General features: G+C 37.7%; 1 protein-coding gene across 1 annotated transcript in view; it reads right to left on the reverse strand.

Annotated features, from left to right (window-relative positions):
- LOC149170694 (uncharacterized) overlaps nt 1-20,518 on the reverse strand; it is a 121,325-nt gene extending 100,807 nt beyond the window's left edge. The window contains exons 1-6 of the mRNA XM_089423988.1: nt 20,222-20,518; nt 16,243-17,345; nt 11,446-11,575; nt 10,579-11,069; nt 10,331-10,411; nt 10,074-10,172 (exon numbers count right to left, since the gene is read on the reverse strand). Coding sequence (XP_089280114.1) covers nt 10,074-10,172; nt 10,331-10,411; nt 10,579-11,069; nt 11,446-11,575; nt 16,243-17,145 — 1,704 coding nt within the window. The 5' untranslated portion in view covers nt 17,146-17,345; nt 20,222-20,518. The remainder of the gene's footprint in view (nt 1-10,073; nt 10,173-10,330; nt 10,412-10,578; nt 11,070-11,445; nt 11,576-16,242; nt 17,346-20,221) is intronic.
- Between the last annotated feature and the right edge of the window lie 955 nt (nt 20,519-21,473).

A 21,473-nucleotide genomic window follows, 5' to 3' on the forward strand; every position in this document is an offset into this window, starting at 1 on the left:
GAGCAGTAGAGAAATAACAAAGAAACCATGAGACAAGAGACACAGAAATTAGGCTTGAGGCCAGTGTAAAACCCACAAGGGTAAAACCCAAAAAATCTTCCTTATGCGAGAGGGAGAGAGAAAGAGAGTTCATAATTCATCAATACATCAAAAACAACATCAAGATGATAGCCAAACCAATATCCAAGAATAAGATGAAATCTCAAACCCTCCTCAAATTTTGGCCCCCCTTTTCTCCTTTTGAAATTCGTTGGATCAGAGATATACAAGACAAATTCAATGATGTGCAAATGAGGAGAGGTCTCCTTTATATAAACTTGAAATAGCATGAGGTTGATTTTGACATATTTTGGAGGCAAATTTAAATTCAAATTATCAAATTCTTCACATGATGAAAATGCCAAACATGGCTACAATTTTGAACACTCCCTCTTAGCCAAGGACGTATTTTCATTCTCTCTCATATGTCTCATCATAAGGAAAGCAAATAGCATCACAATCCAATTTCAACACTCCCTCTCAACCAAGGAGGCATACTTCTGATTGCACCACAAAACTCATCTCGGTTGAACAATGATGTCTTGATCCACAACTAATGATGGGGAGATCGATTTACCACAACCAACTCCATGGCAGTCACATTTGACCTTAGCAAAGATCACACACACCTTACTGGTCTCCAGTTCAACCTTTATGACCTAAAGAAGTATGTCATAGATCTCATCTCAGATGTACATGTCTCATCATAGAGAAAGTTGATAGTTGCATCATCATCTCATCTCAGCTGAACAATGATGTTTCGATCCATAGAAGAAGAATGATCCACAACCGATGATAGGGGAGTTCGATTTACCAAAACCAAGACCATGACAGTGATATGTAACCTTGGTAAAGATCACACACCCTATGTCCACAGACTGATTCTCACCCATCCTCAGCGATCAAGTGGTAGAACACCTGCATCCAACACTTAGGGGAGATCAATTTACCACAACTAAGTCTATAGCAGTTGTGTCCAACCTTGATAAAAATCACACACACCCAAGTCTCCTCACCCACTAGCCGGATGGGTGGCAATCCCAACAAGCTTAACCATCTCAATATGGCCCTAGGTCAATAATGATACAAAGCTGACTTGCAGGTAGAATGCATGTTGGGGCATGTACTCAGCCAAGTACATGGCTTCAAGGAGTACCCTCACACCCAGGAGCCTCACTACTCATCCCCCCCCCCCACCAAGTCCATGGCTAGTTAAAAGACTGGGGGAAGGGATATGCTCAATGTTCTCAATCAGCAGTGTTCCCTCTCAAGGAGGGTTTCTTAGCCATTCACATAATCATCAGCAACCAGCTCAACAGCAGAAAAGTAGCCATGGCGAACTTCAACACTTTATCAATCATTCTAGCAGACAAAAACATCCACCTATTCATTCAACTTCATTTGGGGCTTCTCACAGAAGCGAACAATCAATAACCACGGTCAAATACAATATGTGGCCTCTTATAGAAGCAAACATCAGCAACCATCTTCACAAATCAACCACATTTCCAGCTTTGATTGTCACAGTATATTACGGTTGTACCTAGCACATGATCAAACAGCTTTGCAAGGAGCTTCTGTAGCCACACGGCCTCACAGCGAGCTATACTAAGAGTGATAGATCCCTGCTTCCTACTCATCCAGGAAATGATGGCAAATCTGAGGCTAAAACAGCACCCTGATGTGCTCTTTCTGTTTGTAACACCAAATCTGCATCTATATACCCATGTAGCCTCATATCATCACTGGAGACATACCTTAGTCCATGATTGATTCCAATACCAGATCACACAAGCCAGCAAACTGCTACAACTGCTTCACAGATCAACTATGCAAGAAAAACATCAATGTTATCCAAGCTACCACAACGCTCAGAAGTGCTTTTCCATTTTTCATGTGAACAAATTCATGCATCAAAAAATTCAACAAGTGATAGAAGGATTCATAAAGTCTTTCAACTTTTCCAAATCATGCCAAATATCAACAAGGATGTCACACTTTCATGATCCATCATTCAGCTCCATCTTACACTGGTCATAGAGGTCCTCATCTTTTGTTAGAAAGATATCATCAACACATGGCATACTCATCTATACAGATTTGGATCAGTGTCGTTCTTCAAAAACTTCTAGCCTTCTTCATCTTAGTAGTCACAACAAACTTATTTTCTCCTTAGATTAAACAAAGCTTCAATCACGACGATCTTATCTACTCCCTCTATGTCCAAAAGCTCATCCAATCACAGGTCTTCTTGTCTTTGTTCTTCCATCTTTCATCTGTTGCCACTGCACTGGCAATCTTCATTATGAACCTGCAATCCTCACTAAGAGGTAATGGAATAACTAATCCATCCAAGCAAGATATACAAAGACAAAAGACTAATAATAATTAAAAGACCAATAACAAAAATAATAAAAAAAGTACTTATCTCTTGAGAATATGCCGGCTCCCTTTCGTTCAACTCATCAAAGAGTTAATCTTGTCCACATCATCACATCATGAAGGAGTCCATATCATCATTAAGCACTCCACATCATCAAGGAGTCCACATCATCAACAAGGAGTACATATCATTAAGAAATCCACATTGTCAAGGAGTCCATAACAAGGAGTCCACATCATCAAGAAGTTCATTTCATCAAGAAATCCACATCATCTTATTGACCTAAAAGAAATTAAAGACACTTATCTTTTGAGAACATGACAGCAACCTCTTAATCTTTAGCCTTCTTACATTCAACTTGCAAATCATACTCATCGTCAATATGTCAAATCTTCTAGAAGCAATAGTTTCTTCTTTCAAGCAGAAGCAATCAATCCCTTTTGACTTGATAGGGTTAAAATTGATAATTCTTCAAGATTGATCTAGAGTGTACAAACCCTAGACATTCATTATTGTTTCCAACAGTCCGAGGGTTTTGTCCTCAAACCCTAGGTCTTCCTTTTCTAACTTCATCATCTTTGTTCTCAATGTTCATATTAGTCCTAGGGTTTTGTCTTCAAATCCTATAGCTAAACCCTTGCTAGGATTTTAATGTCTCAAATAGCAATAGATGGCATCAACGACCTTTGATATTTATTCAGAGGGAATATGGCCCTTTTGTGATAGTAAAGACTTCAAACAATATCACAACATATGATAGATTCAACATTCAGCTTTACACACCAATGTGAAGGCTTCTCATTTTAAGATATACCAGACTTGCAACTTTGATCACTTCTTAATGCCTTTTAGAGATCTTATGGTTATGTATGTCAAACTTGTAGCTCGATTTTAGCAAACTTAGACTTTTCTCCTTCCACAGAGATAACACAGGGACTTGGCCCTTCTCTCCATTGTAGTCAAGATTCTTGACAGAGATGTTCATTATTCTCTTACAGTTCAAACCTTGAGGATTATTCATATTTGTGGCTTCTTCCAGGACACAATTTCCTTGATATAACATAGAGGAGCTTTTCATCAAGATTTAAGATTATCAAGGATTAATACATACCTCAACATTCCTCAAATCCATGGACCAACCCTTCCTCCACAACAAATTCTTGACATCAAATATACCTCTGAGAGAATTCAATTCCTCATATTTCAACTAGTCTTAGTACAAATGGTCGGCTTTTGTTCATCATAAGATAGAGATAAGACACAAATAAAGATATATCTAATTAGAAGGAGCTTCAATCCTTCCTATTTCACAAAGATCAACGATCCTTTGAATTTAAGGAGTCTTAGTCCTATTTGAAGAAGCTTCCAGACCTATTCAATTCTTAAAGTGTAATGTCATACCAAATAAATTATTTCTCAATCGTTCTAAAGGCGGTGAAAGAGGGAATAGGTGAGTCGGCTTCTGCAATGCGTATCGTCCTTCTTCTAGAATCTAGACAGAGCTAACATCATTAGCATTTAATATGACTAGCCGCAAATCAATCATGAATGTCACAGTCCTCCTTCGCATGAGAGATCCTCACATGAAAAAGAGGCATAGATTCAAAGAACAATAACAAGGTAATCAGAGATCATTTGGATGCCAAAGAATGAGTGATGTTTGGGTAGAGATATCATGCATCTGGTCATAACATAGAGTTCGAATATAGAGTCATGAAATGCCATATAATTACACAGAATTCATCCACATAATAGGTTTGAATGACTTTAGAATCAGATCCTTATAGTTTCTTGAATTAGTAGACTTTAGTCCTCTTGTAGAAATCAGATTTTAATGCAATTTCAGATATAATATTATCTCGCAAGACAAAGAGACTTATTTTACTTGGATCGCACAAACAATTCAGTCCACAGAGATTAGACTTGCATTTAGAACCCACAACACTCACATTATCTTGCAGAGAAAGGAAGTCGCACGTTCTCATTTATGCTTCAGAAAACCAATGTCTTGAATGATAGAGATATGAATACTCAAATCTAGCACATAATGAGTCGTAGAACTTGAGTCTTTGGAGTCACAAAATTCATACATATATGACCATAGAACTCACATACAGATAGTTCACACAATTACAGAGAAGCTCTCATAACAAGAGCCTCAGAGCTCGCAGACCATGCCATAGAGAGGTTAATAATAAGGTCATAGGAAACTCACGTAGTGTAGAAGCTTGCACAACAAAGTAAGAAAATCACAGAAAGGCTTCACAAACTTGTACGCTACAGAATTCGACTCACTTGATTCCACAGAATTCGCACATTTCCCAAAGAAACTTGATGCCACAAAGATCATTCATAATGATAAGGTGTCGCATGACACATGATTTCCATAGTGAATTAATGTCACAAGAAGTTGGCACAAAGCTCACATAAGGGAGCCACAGAACATTGCATGAATAGGTACCAAAAAGTCTTAAAGAATTCAAATGCTTCAAAATATAATGAGCCCAGACTTCATACCTTGATTTGGATAAGACTTCATACAATTATTGATTTTCATAGTGAATTAATGTCACAGGAAGTTGGCGAGGTGAAACAATTGTTGATTTTTTCAAATATTAACAAACAAAGCCGCAGTTAAAAGGCTTCAAACCCCTTATTTTGACAATAGCATGGAGAATTTGGCTTGCTAGAAACACTAGTATTTTTTAGGACAGATGTATTCATCCATTCCAATGTGCAGCTCAAAGTAGTCCCTTTTTAACAATTTCACGTCTCGTCCTAACGTCAAACCTCAATGGGGAGTGTAACTTGCTAGAAATGCTAGTGCCTTTTATGACATACTTATTCCTCCATTATAATTTGCAGTTCAACGCAAGTCCATTTTTTACAGTTTCAAATATCATAGTAAGGTCAAATTGCAGAGACAAATTTGTCATGTCCCAAATGGAGATTTACAACAGATAATAGATGCATGAACTAAACTATGGCAAATATATTTTTCCACACATGCATCAATCAATAAAACACAAAAAATAGGGCAAATAACTGAGCCATTTTATTAATGTGGAGACTGAGTAGATCAGATGACAAGAAAGATAGAACCTTGGCTTGCAACAACAAGCAAGGCAAGATCCTAGGTGAATATGATGGTACCCAAATGCTGAAAATGGCTTTGCTACTAAATCTGCGTCCACCCAGAAAAACTGTTGTTGCCACTGGAAAGGAACTGTTGATTTAACCCTCCAAACTTCTCCAAAAATTCTGAGAAATTAGCCACAGGATCTACACCAATTCAACAAAACCCAGAAATATCTCACGACCCCAGGTGGTAGAAATGGTCCCAGAATAAACAACACCCTCCTCCAACCATTTCTATTGTTGATTGTTGAATGGAACTGAAAATTCTACCCTCAGGATTGCTCAAAAAAATTGCAAAATTAATCCTAGCCTCCTCTCATAAAACCCACAAAAACCCAGAAAGGGTTTGGGTTGAATCCAACATGCCTTGGCAACCCCAATTTGGCGTGGCCCTCTAACTAGTTAGCAAAACTGGCTGTAGATGAAATTTGCTACAAAATGCTCCAAATCTCTCCTAGAAAATCTCCTTCCCACCAGGTTACTTCCTCCCAAAATTTCCCTTATTCCTCTGTAGCCACACCATAGATTCTCCTTGCCCAAGTGATTGTGCAACAATGCCTAGTGAGCCCCTGCGCAAGCCAAGAATTGGAGCAGCTCAGCTCTCCCAAACGCCTCACCAACAGACCTGCAATTTGACAAGAAACTCCAGCCCTCTTTGTGGAATAATTCTCTGCTAATTGGCTGGCCCAAATTCCCCTTTTTGCTGGCCCTTCCAAGAGCCATGAATTTCTCTCTTGCGCCCAAGGGAAACTCGCTCCAACTGAAGGAAATGACTATAAATATGCCCAATGGAAACTCTGAATTGAGCTCCCCAAATTGCCTCACTAGGGAGACACTCAAAGTTCTCCGAAATGAGGGTGGAATTCCCGCTCGGGAAATCCTTGTGCTAAACAACATGGGTTGTCTTGGCTTAGCAGCTCAAGAGAACTAGTGATTAAAGTTAAAATGATCCAAGATGTCCAAATGAGAGTCTCCATGCTCTATTTATAATTGCTGTCCCTCTCCTCCTTGGTGGCCCACACTCTCCACTAGTTTGCACCATTTATCTCTCTCTCTCCTCTAGGAAGTGTGAATTGCACCGTTGGGTCAAATTTACTTCTCTTGTGGCCCCCACATTCCACTAGAGCTGTAATTTTATATTTCTCCTAAGTCCCAATGCCAAAAATGTCTCCAATGCCCAGATTACAAAATTGTGCTACGCTTAGCACCACCCCACGGATAATGCTGACCTCCTCAAGTGAAAAATCAAAATTCGGGGCATTACAAAATTCTCCAAGAACATACTGACAAGTCTGGCGCCTGGGGGTTTTTTGATGGTGCAAGTTGGGCAATCCGTCTATCTGTTGGGCATGCCTCGGGCGGGTACAATGTTTAAATAACTCACTCTTCTGCAAATTTGAGAAAGCCTTGGTAGTGAATCCAACAATTAAGCTGAGATCTGAGCTTTAAAGTTACTTCTATTTCTTAATTCAATTTCATTCACTCATGTCTACAGATAAATATGGAAGCAGATGCCCTACCTAAAGATGGTCTACAGCTTAGCGTAGGTGTGTGGCATGTGTTGGAATCCAAAGATGGACAGATTTCTGAGATCACACTTTCAGCTCTGGACTGATCAGTAAACTGTTCTTTCTCTTTTATTATGTGGATGGTTCATGTTCCTATTTACCTTAATTCGGTACTGGACTTTTACCATCGGTTTGTGGCACAACATCAGATTGTTTGAATTCTGTATGACACTTTTCTGTTAAAAATGAGACTCTGTAATACACATACATACATGTATATAAAAGATTCCAGTATAGCCAGCTATTGACACAAACATTCCTTGGGGTTTTTTTGACAGGGCATGTCAGGGAGACCCTCCTATGTGTGACATTGGAGTCTGGACTGGTCCTTTTCCTGGTTCATAACCACACTGTTCATGTTCAGTACGCTTACAGTAGAGGCATAAACAATAAGGCGGAGTTCTTGGGCCTATTTGTATCTTCCGGAAGTGACTAAAGACAAAGGAATCAAAAAGATGCAGGTATTCAGTGATTCTCAGCTTGTTATCATATGGGCTAACAAACAGATCACAGTGGAAAACCTCCACCTATCCTCACTTCTACAGACCATTCAGGAATCACTACAGTGATTTGATTGGCTATAGTTCAAAGTTCAAACACATTTATAGAGAGTTAAATGAAGCAGCAGAAAGCTTGTCCAAAGACGCACTGGAGCTTCAGGCTGGAACCTTCAGCATATGGGAGACTCGATGGAGAAACAACTGAAGCAATGGATGTCCATATATATAAAATTTCTTCATTAGCACAAGCCTGCAACATGTGACAATAGTATATTGATACAGACGTTTTTTGTCGAAGGACTGGAGAATGACGTCACAGTGGTTTTTCCTGACATAGAATTGTATTTTTTGTCAAAAGACAGAAGAAAGATGGATAATATGATATTCTGTATTTTGTCAGTAATGAAAAGAACGGGAGAAGCCAGAACTGGCTAAGTCAAGCCTTATGAAAAGCCAGAACATGTATACTTCTATTATATGAAATATAAGGATTTTTTCTTTTTGGGAAAAGATAAATACACACACACATATAAATGACAGTTCTATGTATTCTGGAGGACTATAAAGACATGTACAGTGATCACTTCAGGCATGAGGCATGAATATTTTGATGTTTTTGATATAAGTTCAATCCCTGTGATAATATTGATATGCGGGAAGCATATATGGTATGTATATGTACTTTCTTTTTGGATGAAAATTAGAAAAGAGAGAATATAAGACATTTGTCACCAAAATTTATTGCATATGGACTAAAAAAACTCATGAACTATTCCGAGGCAGACTCATTGGATGAAAGTCTGAGACTGAAGCATAAAAAGAGACTGCAAAATAAGGGAGAACAAGACAGGTATGATAAACAAAACCTGAATCCATCCGTTATACAAAAGTCTTTGTCCATGCCAATAAAAGAACCAAGAACCAAAAGTATTTTAATTTCAGGAAAATGTGAATAATAGATGTATTCAGGAATGATAAGGTTCACTGGGCAATATAAAGCTTAAATAAATTTTCAGTACTGGTATAGAGGCTTCTTCTACATTTTTAATTCAAGCTCAACACAAACTACACAAGATGGTCAAAAAAACACATACCCACCATCAACTTGGGGCAAAGATTAAACTGCTTTCAACAGACAATTATTAATGAAGCAATATCTTCATGAAACTAAAATAGCATACAACATAAAATATGAATCATCTCACCAATGAAAATAAGAAATACATGATCTTTTTCCTCGATAGTGAAAGCTAGGCCACAAAACAGAAGAATTCAGAATAAGATCAATGAAGGAATTTGGGAAGCACTATAAGCCATGACCAAAGTGGAGTTGGCTGTCCTGTGCAACTAAGTTTGGGATCCACTTGGCATGTGACGCAAATATAACTAACGTTTCTTAAAAAGAAAGAAAAGGATCTACTGGAGTGCATCAGGCATGCTTAACATTAATATTTCAAGGTACACAGAGTAAATAGAATATAAAAATTTCCCAGTATGCAACTAGAATTATGAAAATAACAAATAGATATCCATAGGAGGCACCTCTTATGGATGAAGCCAAAGCGATGTTTTCCTCTTTCACTCAGAAGAACATCACTGAACAGAAGCAGTGAGGTCTATAGATGGCTTCTAATTCAGATTCCGAACATGTAAAAGACTATATTGAGCAACCATTCAGAAAAAACAGAAGAGCATGACCACCAATCAGACATGTCTTGACTATCCCACCATGAGACAACCTGTTAATTGAAAGATTAAAAACAACTAATGCTACAAACATCAGTAATCATCACATTGGTGCAGATACAACAAAGTGAGGTCACATCTTTTGGTTTACAGTGCACAGCCAAAACCAATCCTCGATACCTGTATTGTCATAACTTTTGAGGCAGTATGAGGCAGCTAATGACTAGTATAAGCTACCTTGATATCCATTCGTATGACAGTAGGTCCACAGAGTCACACCTTAAGCTACTTCTTTGTTTTGTGGGTGTACACAATCTCAAAACACCTAAAAAATTGAACCTCTAACAGCGCTATTACGACTAAGATAAGACCAAGCTGGGTGGGTTTGTAATGTATACCCAAAATACTTAAAAATACAGTAATGAAATGAACCAACCATGAATCCAAATATCTTTCATCCCAGAAGGTGCTCAAACCTTCCATGCAAGTCACTCAATTCCTGTCTGAAAAATTCTCTGGATGTGAGGTATGGCAAGACTAGATTTATGAAACTAGCACTCTTATTATAATTACTTATCAAAGGAAGGTAGATAACATAAAATTTTGTATATCATTCTTCCAAAGCAGTGACAACAGATTCAATAATCCTACTTTCACACATGCTTAATCCCCCGTCTATAGAAAACAGATAAAATATTTAGATAAAAAGTTACGTATTCAATCCTATTCATAATTGACAATTCTACAGAATCAACTTACCCTTTGAACACCACTTCTAAACCTGCGAAGGTGACTGACTAGCTCCTCCCTCCTCAATTCATCATCATAAATTTTCCTCTTAACTGAATCCAATAGAACCTGAGAATATGTTTTATATGCTTGACTTGAGAAACTCATTTTACTATGCGCCAAACAATGAGATAACAATCATATTTCCTGTGTATAAATTCATGAAATTTAAATGCCAATTCATCAAAAAATATTCACCAAATGGCCAACTAAAAGAGAAAATTAACCTCATATGCATTTTGGAGTTTCTTAAACGCTTCCTCAGCTTTTACATTGCCCATATTTTTGTCAGGATGAACCAGCATCGCCTGTCCAATCAGGTGAAGAAAAATTGTAATGCTTGCATTCCATGAAGTTGGCATAAAACCACGTTCTTATTTTACACTGATTCCATACCCTAGCAAATTTTCCAAGTTGGTAAAATAAAGTTAGGGTTGATTACTTCGCATGGGTAATGCAAGGCAACATGAATTACCTTTTTCCTGTACTCCTTTTTGAGGACAGTAACATCTATGTTCTCATAACGAGATAAACCCAGCACCGCATAGTGATCAGGGCTATCTAATAGTCGGAATACTTCCTCTTCAGAAGATGGATCTCCTCCAGCCAGGCCACTGGTTGAGGGCCCTCTTTCACTATCTCCAGACTGACTGTACTGAGAGCTTTCACCAAATTGTCTGGCTGAAGCAAAATTACCTTCTTCACCATGAGGACCACTGTATCCAAATGCATGAGAGAAATTTCTTCCTCTGCCATTAGTCCCTTCAGATTGTGGATTAAAACCTCTCTCTTTAGCTTCATTTGCATTGTTCTTTAGAAAATAATTCAAAATGTCACTAGATATGAAAGCCAGGTTCATGCACAGAACCATGCCAAGCCATCCCACATGAAATTTAGCAGAATAGATAGAGTACATAATTGTAATCAGCAGTGCTAGATGTTCATGATTCAGAGCAAAAGTAAGACCTGTCCAATAAACATTCTAACAAGGTTATATAGCTATAATTCAATTTTCAATATTAACCTGACATATTAAAAAAAATGCAGACAAACATCACAGCAAAGAATTTCTCCATGACTTTTAATGAGTTGGCTAACTAGTAAAACAGAACAGCTTCAGACTTCAAAAATACAACTAACACCAGGTATTTGCTGCTGCATGGAATGGATATGCGTGCAGGAGAAAGAAAAATAAAGGATCAAAAAACTGATGGTAAAGACATTGATTTGAATGTTCAAACTGGATGAAACGCTAATGGTATCTCTGCCTGATCTCTAGAATCAAAATGAAAAAAATCAAGTCAAATTACGTAAGGTATAAACATTTGCAAATTTGCATTACCTGCTGCTATAATCAGTAAGCTAGTCATCCAAAAGCTACCATCTATCCACAGAACCACCATTCCAATAACAGCTGTTGTCAAAACTGAAGCTGTGTAGCCAAAAACAAATGCCATTGTGCAAGCTACACCCTGAATCAATAAATCCCTACATAATTAGAATCAAAGGATTAAAAAATTTATTCAAATGTAGAAAATATAGAATAAAATGCAAAAATGGTAATTTTTTTTTCTCAACCCAGAACAGACATGTTATTTCTTAATCATTGAATGGCTCAATAAATGACTTGCACAATGGGAGAAAGTCTGCACACAAACAAACAAGCTATGTGGTAGTCTGGTGATGTTGACAATAAATATGAACTGCTTACTCGAGTAGCTATTCGAACTTAATACTCTTCACTGCAGTACATTGAACTTCAATACAAAAATAAGCTGAGCAAGCATGCAACAAAGAGTGAGACAATAAACACTATCTTAAATTCAAAGCAAATCATTGCAATTTGCCACAACCTTAGGCACTGCATTCACGTAATAGAAGCAAAAAAACCAGTGAAAAATCAGAATCACAGATTTTAATATATTTCGTGAATCATCCTTCATTGTTATATTTGCAGGCAGTCTAAGTAAAATCTAGAACATGGGTTTTGATCGTGAGTATCCTGAGATGGTGAGTCTCCTACTTGCTTGTCCCAAAACAGCTCTGAGACCCCCAATCAATGTGCGGTCAATGCAGGCACTTTGGCAACTAAAACGCAGCAAGATCAATTGGATCAGATCTCATCCCTAAAATAGGCTGTAATTAATTTACAACAAGATTTTTGGGTATGTTGTTGAATTTTTCCTATAAAGGCAAGAAAATTTGGCTTGCCAAAGCATGTTATTATTTTGAGAACTCATATTTCGCCTTGAAAGCTTGGAATTGGATTGCAGCCTGTTATTAGTCATTTTGATCAATTTAAGGAGTGCTTTTAAACTTTCAACCTCTGATCTTAAGTTAAGTGTATATGCTTGGAATGGGATTGCAGCTTGTTATTAGTCATTTTGATCAATTTAAGGAGTGCTTTTAAAGTTTCAACCTCTGATCTTAAGTTAAGTGTACTTGTTGAGTAGTGGAAGGGCCCCCACCACTCAAGCAAAAACACTCTTTCAATGTTGTGTGTTAATCTAGTAACTATTTTCTTTTTCATGCAGTTTATTATCACATCTTTCATGTTTATATGCTCTGATTGCACCTTGTACATTCAGATTTAAAACTAGTTATGAAACTAATTTCTTGGTCATTGTATGGAGAAATTTTAGAGCTAGTTTTGAAGCCTCTGTTTATAAGTATTCTTCACTGTTATTTAAGGTTGTATTACCTATTTTCTAAAGATCTTAATGATGTCTTAGTGTAGTTATATCAGCTGATCATTAGTACAAGTCAAATAGTCAATATATGCCACATTTCAATATACTGCAAAGCAGCCATACTCACATTATTGCATTAACAAAATACATCTCTTGTTGTAGGTTTAAGTGTGTTTACAAGTCTTATTTATCATAGATTAGTTGTTGTTTGAGGATCAACCTGATTGAGTGCCATTCACGAACTTGCTAGGAGAAGAAGGCCCCAACTTCTTGAGAACTTTGCCATTTAGCCTTGAATTTCTCAAACACAGTAGTTCCCTGTTTTTTTATCTATTGCCTTTCATAGGATAGAGTGATGGTTTGAGAACATACTAGCTAAAGGGATGAGTAGATGTTAAAATTGGCAACTAGGGCCAAACTCCATGTGGGTCATCTTATTTATGGCAGCTGATATTTTTCTTGGACTCAGGTGTAGGATTGATCTAAAGATCATCCAATTCCGATAAGTATTCATGGAGATATGAATTTATTTGTGTTATGGGACAATTCGTCAAGGTCGGACAGCGACCAAACAACCCCCACTTGTGCTCAACGTTTTAGTATAAAAGGAGATGGCTTGATAGTCATTTAGACACACACTTCACTCTTGATTTCTCTCCACTTGTTTTGGGTTTTAGTGGCAAGAGAAATCTAAGAGGATGAAGCCCTAAACACAGGTCTAGAAGGAGACCCTATATGCAGCAAAAGAAGGATGCCCTAGCCGCTGTCATAATGAAGCCTAGCCGCAGGTCTTGTGAAGGTTTGGCCACAGTTCAAAGGGAGATCTATCCACTGTTTAGGGGAGCTTCAATACGCAGCAAGGTAGCCCTAATCTTGGAGCCCTAGCCACAGATCTAAGGAAGGGTTATAGCCCAGCTTTGGAGGAGCCATAGCTGATGTAATAACATGCCCTAGCCGCAGTCTATTCATAGATAAACACAGTCATGATGCCCTAACCCTATACGCTGTTATGGAAGGGTTTCTAGTCATGGAGGACAGCCCTAAGACGCAGCAAAGAGGCTACCACAGCGAGGCAGTTTGGGGACTGTGTTAAGTGCTCATGGAAGGATATATGAGCTGCTGTTAGGTGGCCGAAGAGCTGGCTTGAGGGTCGAGTTTCAACAAAGGATAACGCAGATCTGTGGGGCAGTTTTAAGGTAGCTTATCTATGGGTTTGTGTGGGCCATAGGTACAGGAGGAGAGCTGTTATTGGAATCCTAAACGCTGCTGTTCTAGACATGTTAAGTTGCTGTTGTGCTAGGCTGCAGGCCATAGCACCACAGCTGGGCTTGCATAGGGCAGCTAAGGACTATCATATGCCCTAAGGCATCAACGCAGCAAGGGAGGGGTTCGCTTAAGGTATGCCGCAGTCCTTCAAGGGCTGTTTGGGAGCCTGTTGAAGAATCAAAGGCTACAGCCATATGCCCTAACCAGACAGTCACTCACAGTGATAGGCAAACAACGTTTGAGCAGCAAGTTGGATGTTGCTGCCAATATGTGAGGATAGGTAGGACTGTCTTAACATGAAGGCTGCCCATCTAGTGTTAGAATGACATCCAGTGCAGCATATAGAGAATCCTCTAAACAGTGAACTATGCAGCAAATGATAAGATATGACAGTGTTGTTATAAGGAGCTGCATGATGTGGAACACTGCTACAGCATTAGCATAAGGCAGCACAGGCAGGTGCAGCGAATGATAAAGGTGCAGCATGATAATAAGGTACAACATGATGATGCAGTTCACAGAGGCACAGCAGTATGATATGTGCAGCATGGTAATGAAGTTCAGCATGATGATTGGGTTCAGCACAGTGGGGAGCAGCATGGTGATGGAGTCACCTTGGATCAGTGGAAGCAGTATGCCTTCTACTCAGCTCAGATCAGCTACCTCATATGCTATCTTCTTAGAGAAGATCTCTGCTCTTATTTAGATAAGTCAATATGTTGACTTCTGATGTATATGTACTATCTCTCTCTCTCTGCTGAACTATTGAAGAACATATAAGAAGAATTGATCAAGGGTTTCCCCACATTGGGGTTTGTCCCTGGCTAGCGCCACATCTTGTGTCCTCTTGTCTTGGCTTGTCTTCTGCGATTTATGTTTATGTTCTATCTGCATTTTACTATCATACTAAATGTGATTGCTAATCTGGAACTGATATTGAGCTAATATGGAAAATTGAAGTAAATTTGCTATCAGCATAGAACATACCTAAAATTAACAGTAGAAGACTATGAGTGACCATCCTTATTCACTCTTACAGATGGGGAAGGCCATAGTGCATTCTCAACCTCTTAACTAGTATTGGGTCAAAATTAATTGGATTGGCTAAAAGGCTACCAGAGACTCTGCTTGCCTCAATTGGAAAGAAAGACCCTAGTGTATTAATCAACCTTTTGGAATGAGAACCCCTTTGACCATTCTTATTTCCCAGCATTTGAGTGAAAGCTTGATATTTTGAACATGATTGCATAGAGAACTTGGATTTGTGTGAGAAATCTCACTATATGCCCAGTCCAAAGTGTTTTAAATCAAGTCAGTGTGATTTCCATTTCAAGCTTGTATGATTAGATTAAAAGTTTTGTTTCATGCTTCCTTAATTTAGTTCCTAATTTTGACTTAGATTTGAGATGGCATCCTCAAATCATAGTGGACAAAACAGGAAGGTCAACTTCTAGGTGGTGTAACTTTTGCATACAGACTCATTTTGGTGTCTTTCTTGCATCATTGGAAAGGTCTCTGAGTGTAGAACAACACCAGGGGGTCTACCACGATGCAAGGGTGCAATTGACACAATTTAAGATTGCTGAAGTTTCATATATAAAATTTGCACACTGTGAAGACTAAAAAAAACAGAATACTTTAAAATTTCCATCTACTGCATAAAAGCCAAAAGGCTTTCTTTTTCTTTTTTTTCATTTAGGTAACACATCCCAGGGAAAAACCCCTGGCAATTTCCCTCAATCTGAGGATGGCAACCACGGTAAATCCTAGATCCTTCAGGACACAAGGCCAGGTCAACGACAGGGCTCATAGTTGTTACAACAATATATTTGTTTAGAGCTCAACATGTCACTTCAGGAATTCAACGTGAGTTGGGAGGATAATATTGTTCCTCTCAACCACCTGGACTAGACCCAATTAACAAAAGGGATATTAGTTTGGTACAAAATATATCACTTAAACAATTAGAGCCACTCAACAATAAACATGAAATTATGCAAAATGAATGAGAGCTTATGAAATTTCAAATAATCAAAACATGAGACATAATGCATGCTAGCATGAAACTTTAAAATATAGATTTTCATTAAACTAGCACTGAGTCTTAAAACTACAAAATTGGCCACTACAGGGTTCAAGGACTTGCACTATAAATGTGGCTATTGCAGGGTATTAGAACTTACCAGGCTCAGAAAAGCATTGAAAATGCCTGCCATTGCAGTGAAGCTAAGAAAGCTGCACCAAATAACCACAAATAAGGATGAAGTGCCCAAACGAAGAAATGAGTCCATGCCTCTGAGACAACAGTCCAGCCACAGTATGAAAAGTAGCAGGAATAACCTCCCCAAATGCAACAGCCATGTGCAAACTATGGGCCATGTATGCTGAAACCTATGAACAATAAAGTCTCTTGCCTGTAAAATAGCTGCAATGAATGCCGTTAAGACAGGCTTCTGCCGCTGGATCCATTCTGAAGCTTGTCTAAGCAGAGTAGATGCACATGAAAATTTACTCTTGTCATTCTCATTCCCTTCTACCTCTTGGGAATTGACATGCATCCCATTCTCCATGCTTTCTTGCATCTCAGAGTACTGAGTAGTGGTGGCTTGAGTAGGGGAAGGTATGTCTCCACTGCAACTTTCAGCATTAATCAACCTTTCTTCATATTCCATTGCCTCACTGTCATTAGTTCCATCACCATCTCCAGCAGTTCTTTGCCCTCCATTTTCTTTGGATGTACTTGCTTCTTTTGACTTGGAAGAAGTTAGTTTTGTACCTGGTTGCTGTCCAGATAGGGATGTCCTTCCCTTAGCAATGTTGGGTTCTGCAGGTGCTGCACCCTGTTTACCATCTCCTGAACCTCTGGACCTCTGTGATTTGTTCCTATAAACATTGCTCTGATTGTCTGGGCAATCAATATTCTGAGCATTCTCACCACTGCTGCCAGATCCCTCATTTATGGCTGAAGTTGCAGACCTTGAGCCCATTTTTCTTGAGGGCATACCAGTTGACTCTGAAGAGGCAACATTGTCCACTGATCCATTCCTTTCAAACCCTTTTCCACGGAAGTTACCCTTTCTGGCCATGAAACCAAAAGCTACAGGCCTTCTGATCTGTCCTGTGCTAACTCCAATATGAATGATTCAACACCATAGGTTTCCACAAAGGCAAGAACTATATATTAATGTTTAATATTTTCTTGGGTACCATGGAACCAGAGTCTCAACCTGGGGAGAGTTAAATGGATTTCAACCCTTGTTGGAAACTGTCTTGCCACTACCTGCTTCTGTAAATTACAATAGTGCAGATGAGTAAAGGATCAGAAAGCTGGTTTTGTATCATGGTTTGCATAATATATTTCCATCAACGAAAGGCTTCAAACAAGCAGCATTAGCAAATGATAAGAAAAAACGGTGCTTTTAAAATGCAACTTCTATATCAAACAAAAATCTGTTAATGCAAGATATCTTAAGTGAATTTCTTTTGTTGCAAAAACACTGCTATGAATAAAAAAATGGAGCGGACACACAGAATCAATTTGCTTAATGACAACTGCAAAATGTGAAGTTTGGTTACTTTAACTTTCACGGATTTGGAGAAATTACCTTTCCTGTTGCTGAAATTAGAGTTTGCCATCCATTTGTTTAAAATTTAAATGCTACTCAAGAACACAGAAACAAAAAAGACTGGCCATTGTATATTACTGAAAGTGTGCACTTGATTGCCATGCAACACCACAGATCAAGGAGTTCCCTTTCCTATTATAAACAATTGTTATCAAAAATCCCTATGGTAAGTACAGAATCAAGGCAATTGCCCTTCTTCCTGCCAAAAATATTAAAATACAAATGTACCAAACTGACCATGTCACCAATGTCTAAACCAACCTGAAAATATGGGCACTTGCATAAAGTCAACAAAATTTTACATCTTGTAGGATGCAGGCTACAAGCCCCTTGAATAGTTGAAACTTGAAATGGAAAGTGGACCATGGGTTCAGTAAGTGACAGAAAGGCAAAATTTCTGAACATCAGCCACCCGAGTCTGAATAATCAAAAATTAAGGATCAGTGCTTCCACAAAGCCTACGAAATTGTAAATCTTATGGGGAGGCAAGTTACATGCTATTTACACGCTGAGAAGGGCCTCTGGGAAAGGGCGTCAACAAGTGCTGAAATGTAAATTTTTAAAAGCATGTAAACCACAAAGATTACAGGCGATTGCTTTCCTGAGGCTGAAAAAAGTTCAAATCTTACAGGGTCAAACAACAGGCTACTTGCACAGTGAAGTAAAACCCCCTAAGCAATGACTTCAGCAAGTGATTAACGGAAAACAACTTTAAAAAAAGGGACGCTTCTGAAATTAGCAATTACATTCTCTGTTTCTCAGTAGATAACATGATAATTTCCAACGATAATATTGTCTTCACTGCTTGGCACGCCTTCATGCAGTTACATCATGAATGGTATATTTTAGCCAATGTTGCATAGATACATCTGGGTACGGGTGGCAGTGTATATACATATACAATAAGAATCAAAAAAAAATTTGAGCTATCCAAGTATACAGTGATTTTCCTCTCTAAACAAGGCCATCACAATGTAGGTTTGGATATAGCCTGGGGTATAGAAGTACACCATGCAACTGTGATAGTAGTATAGCAGAAGAAGGAGGGAAAGAGAAGGGTCAAGTAGACCGAACAGTGACAATAGTAGGCATGACTTAAAGTTTCAACTACTGTCCCCCAGCTGCATGGGGGGCAAGAATGGAACTTGGGATGTAAAGCTAGCAAACAGAACAACTAAATACAACTCAAACAGGAAAAAGTCTGTTTAAAGCCTCCCTTTACACCATTAAAAAAATTAAGATGACCTTCTTTCCTATCTTACTTTGATAAACAAAAATTCAGTAAAATAAATTACTCCCCTGGCAGAGAAAAAAAAGGAGAACATTAAGATTTCTCATTTTTCTATCTTTCATGAATTCTTGACGGAAAGGAACAGAAACCCATTGAAGTCCAAATCTTACATGGTCAAACAACCCGCTACATGCACAGTGAAGGAAAGGCTCCTCGGCAATTACTTCAGAAAGAGATCAAAGCAAAACCCCTTTAGAAAAAGAGACACTTCTAAATTAGTTATTACATTAGCTGTTTCTCAGCAGATAATGTAATAATTTGTGATGATCATATTATTTTCACTATTTGGCACAAATTCATGCAGTTACATGTTGGACGGTACATTTTAGCCGATGTTGCATTTGTTTGGGTATATCTGGGTACGGGTGCCAGTGCGTATACAGGTACAATGACGATCAAAATTTTGAGCTAAATGCACATCAAAATTATGAGCTGAATATATCCTGAGTTATAGCGATATTCGTTTGTAAAGAAGGCTATGATGATGCAGGTTCGAGTATAGCATAAGGGATAGAAGTAACCTGTGCCACTATGATTATAGCATAGCAGAGACGGAAGGGAAAGTGGGGGATCAAGTAGACCGAATTGTCACGACAGCGGGCCCGATTTCAACTGCTGCCCCACAATTGCATTGGCAGGAATGGAACTTGGGTTATAAAGTTAGCAAAGTGAACAACTAAACATAATTCAAACAGGAAACTGTCTGTTTAAGGCCTCCATTCACACGCTTAAAAAAATCAAGATTACCATCTTTCCTATCTTATTTGATTGAATAAACAAAAAATTCATTAGAACAAAATGCTCCCTTGGCAGAGAGAAAAAAGAGAGCATTAAGCATTTCCATATTCCATTTTTCATGAATTCTTGTGGATGTAAGGGAATAGAAATCAATTAAAAAACAAACGAATAGAAATGATCAAAACCCCCTCTACATCACAGAGCTAAAGAAATTGAGTTTTGCAAAAGGAGTTCATTCATTGAACGTAGTAATCCAATTTTTTCAAAACCCCGATTCCGATGAATCTGAGAACTGGTTAAATCACCATCATTCATCCAAGCGATGCAATTGCTTGAAACCCTTAAGTGGGGCGTCACGGGAATCAAATAATTAGCCAAAATAAGACACCTCCTTTAAATTAGACATAATAGAGCTCGAAATTCAACTTCATTTCCATCTCACAGATTAAGAAAGCAAGACAAACTGTGCATTTTCGAAAAAATTGGAGACTGGTGCGAAAACTTTACCTGCTAGGACCAGTTGGAGAAAAAACACAGTCAAATGTATTCAATAAGTCGTTCGATAGCCAAAGAAACCGCTTATAAGTCGTTCGATACAGCCATCGTCAGTCACTAAATGAACCTTAGTCTGCACTGGAGATGCTGCAGTCTGTGACTTACTGGTTCCGTTTTCCCTTATGTGAAAGGGGAGTAATCGGGCTTCACTCCAGGCGCAAGGCCCTATGGAGAGGGAGGTCACATGGGAGGGCTGCCATCAATATCTTATCGCGTCCGGACTTATAACGAGGGTTTGACAAGACCCGAGATATGCTTTGAGTACAGGTTGGTTTGTAGATGCTGTTGATGTAAATAGCATAATGTTAATTTTAACTTTAATTTTGGATTTATTATAAATTATAATTTAATTAATTATAATTAACTATGGAGTTTTGGTTGCTTTGAAATATTACACCCAAGTCAAATTTGTATAATTAAAATAAAAGAATTAAATTAAAATAATCATTTATATCTATATATTTGTTATAAAATATTAAATTAAGATGTTTAATGAATTAATTTGTTACAAAATATTATGTTAAGATGCCTAATAAATTATTTATATTAATTAGTGTTATATAGTTTAATATTATTTAGAAATTTTATCAAATATAATGAATAATTAAAATTAATAGAATTAAGTATATTATATAAAAATTTATTATTCTTTTAATTAAAATAAAAGAAGATTTAAAATGAAAAGCAAATTTATGTAAATAAATTAAATATCATTATAATAATTAAATTTATTTATATGAAATGAAATGGTTTTAATGGCATTCGTGAAACCTTGCAGTTTAAGTGACTACCCACTATCGTTTAATTCATATTTATATTTTTTCCTAGGTTGATTCTCTTGTTATTGATTCATATTATCTCATGTGTATTAATTAAATCTATTCATATTATGTCATGTGTATTAGCTATTAATATTGTGCAACTAGAAAGAAGTTATATATATATAATGTTATGAACGAGAGCTTCATAAAATTAGCTTTAGGATAAAAAACAATTGAAATTTTTTCTTTTAAGTGTAAAATAGGTATTGACACTATTGTAATAATTATGTCGATAGGCGTTTTTCTATGCGGGCTTTGGGTGAGCAAACATTGTTCACCCCAGCCAATCGTACAGTGTCATTTTCGTACTCATTCAACAAATTCAAATTTGACATGTGGATTTTGGTCACTTGACCTTTACTTTGTAATTTTCTCGCTCTGTT

This window comes from Pinus tabuliformis, chromosome 4_2 (genome assembly GCF_031772625.1).
Source record: "Pinus tabuliformis cultivar Carrire ecotype Pingquan chromosome 4_2, CPIR1, whole genome shotgun sequence".
NCBI classification, from domain to species: Eukaryota; Viridiplantae; Streptophyta; class Pinopsida; order Pinales; family Pinaceae; genus Pinus; species Pinus tabuliformis.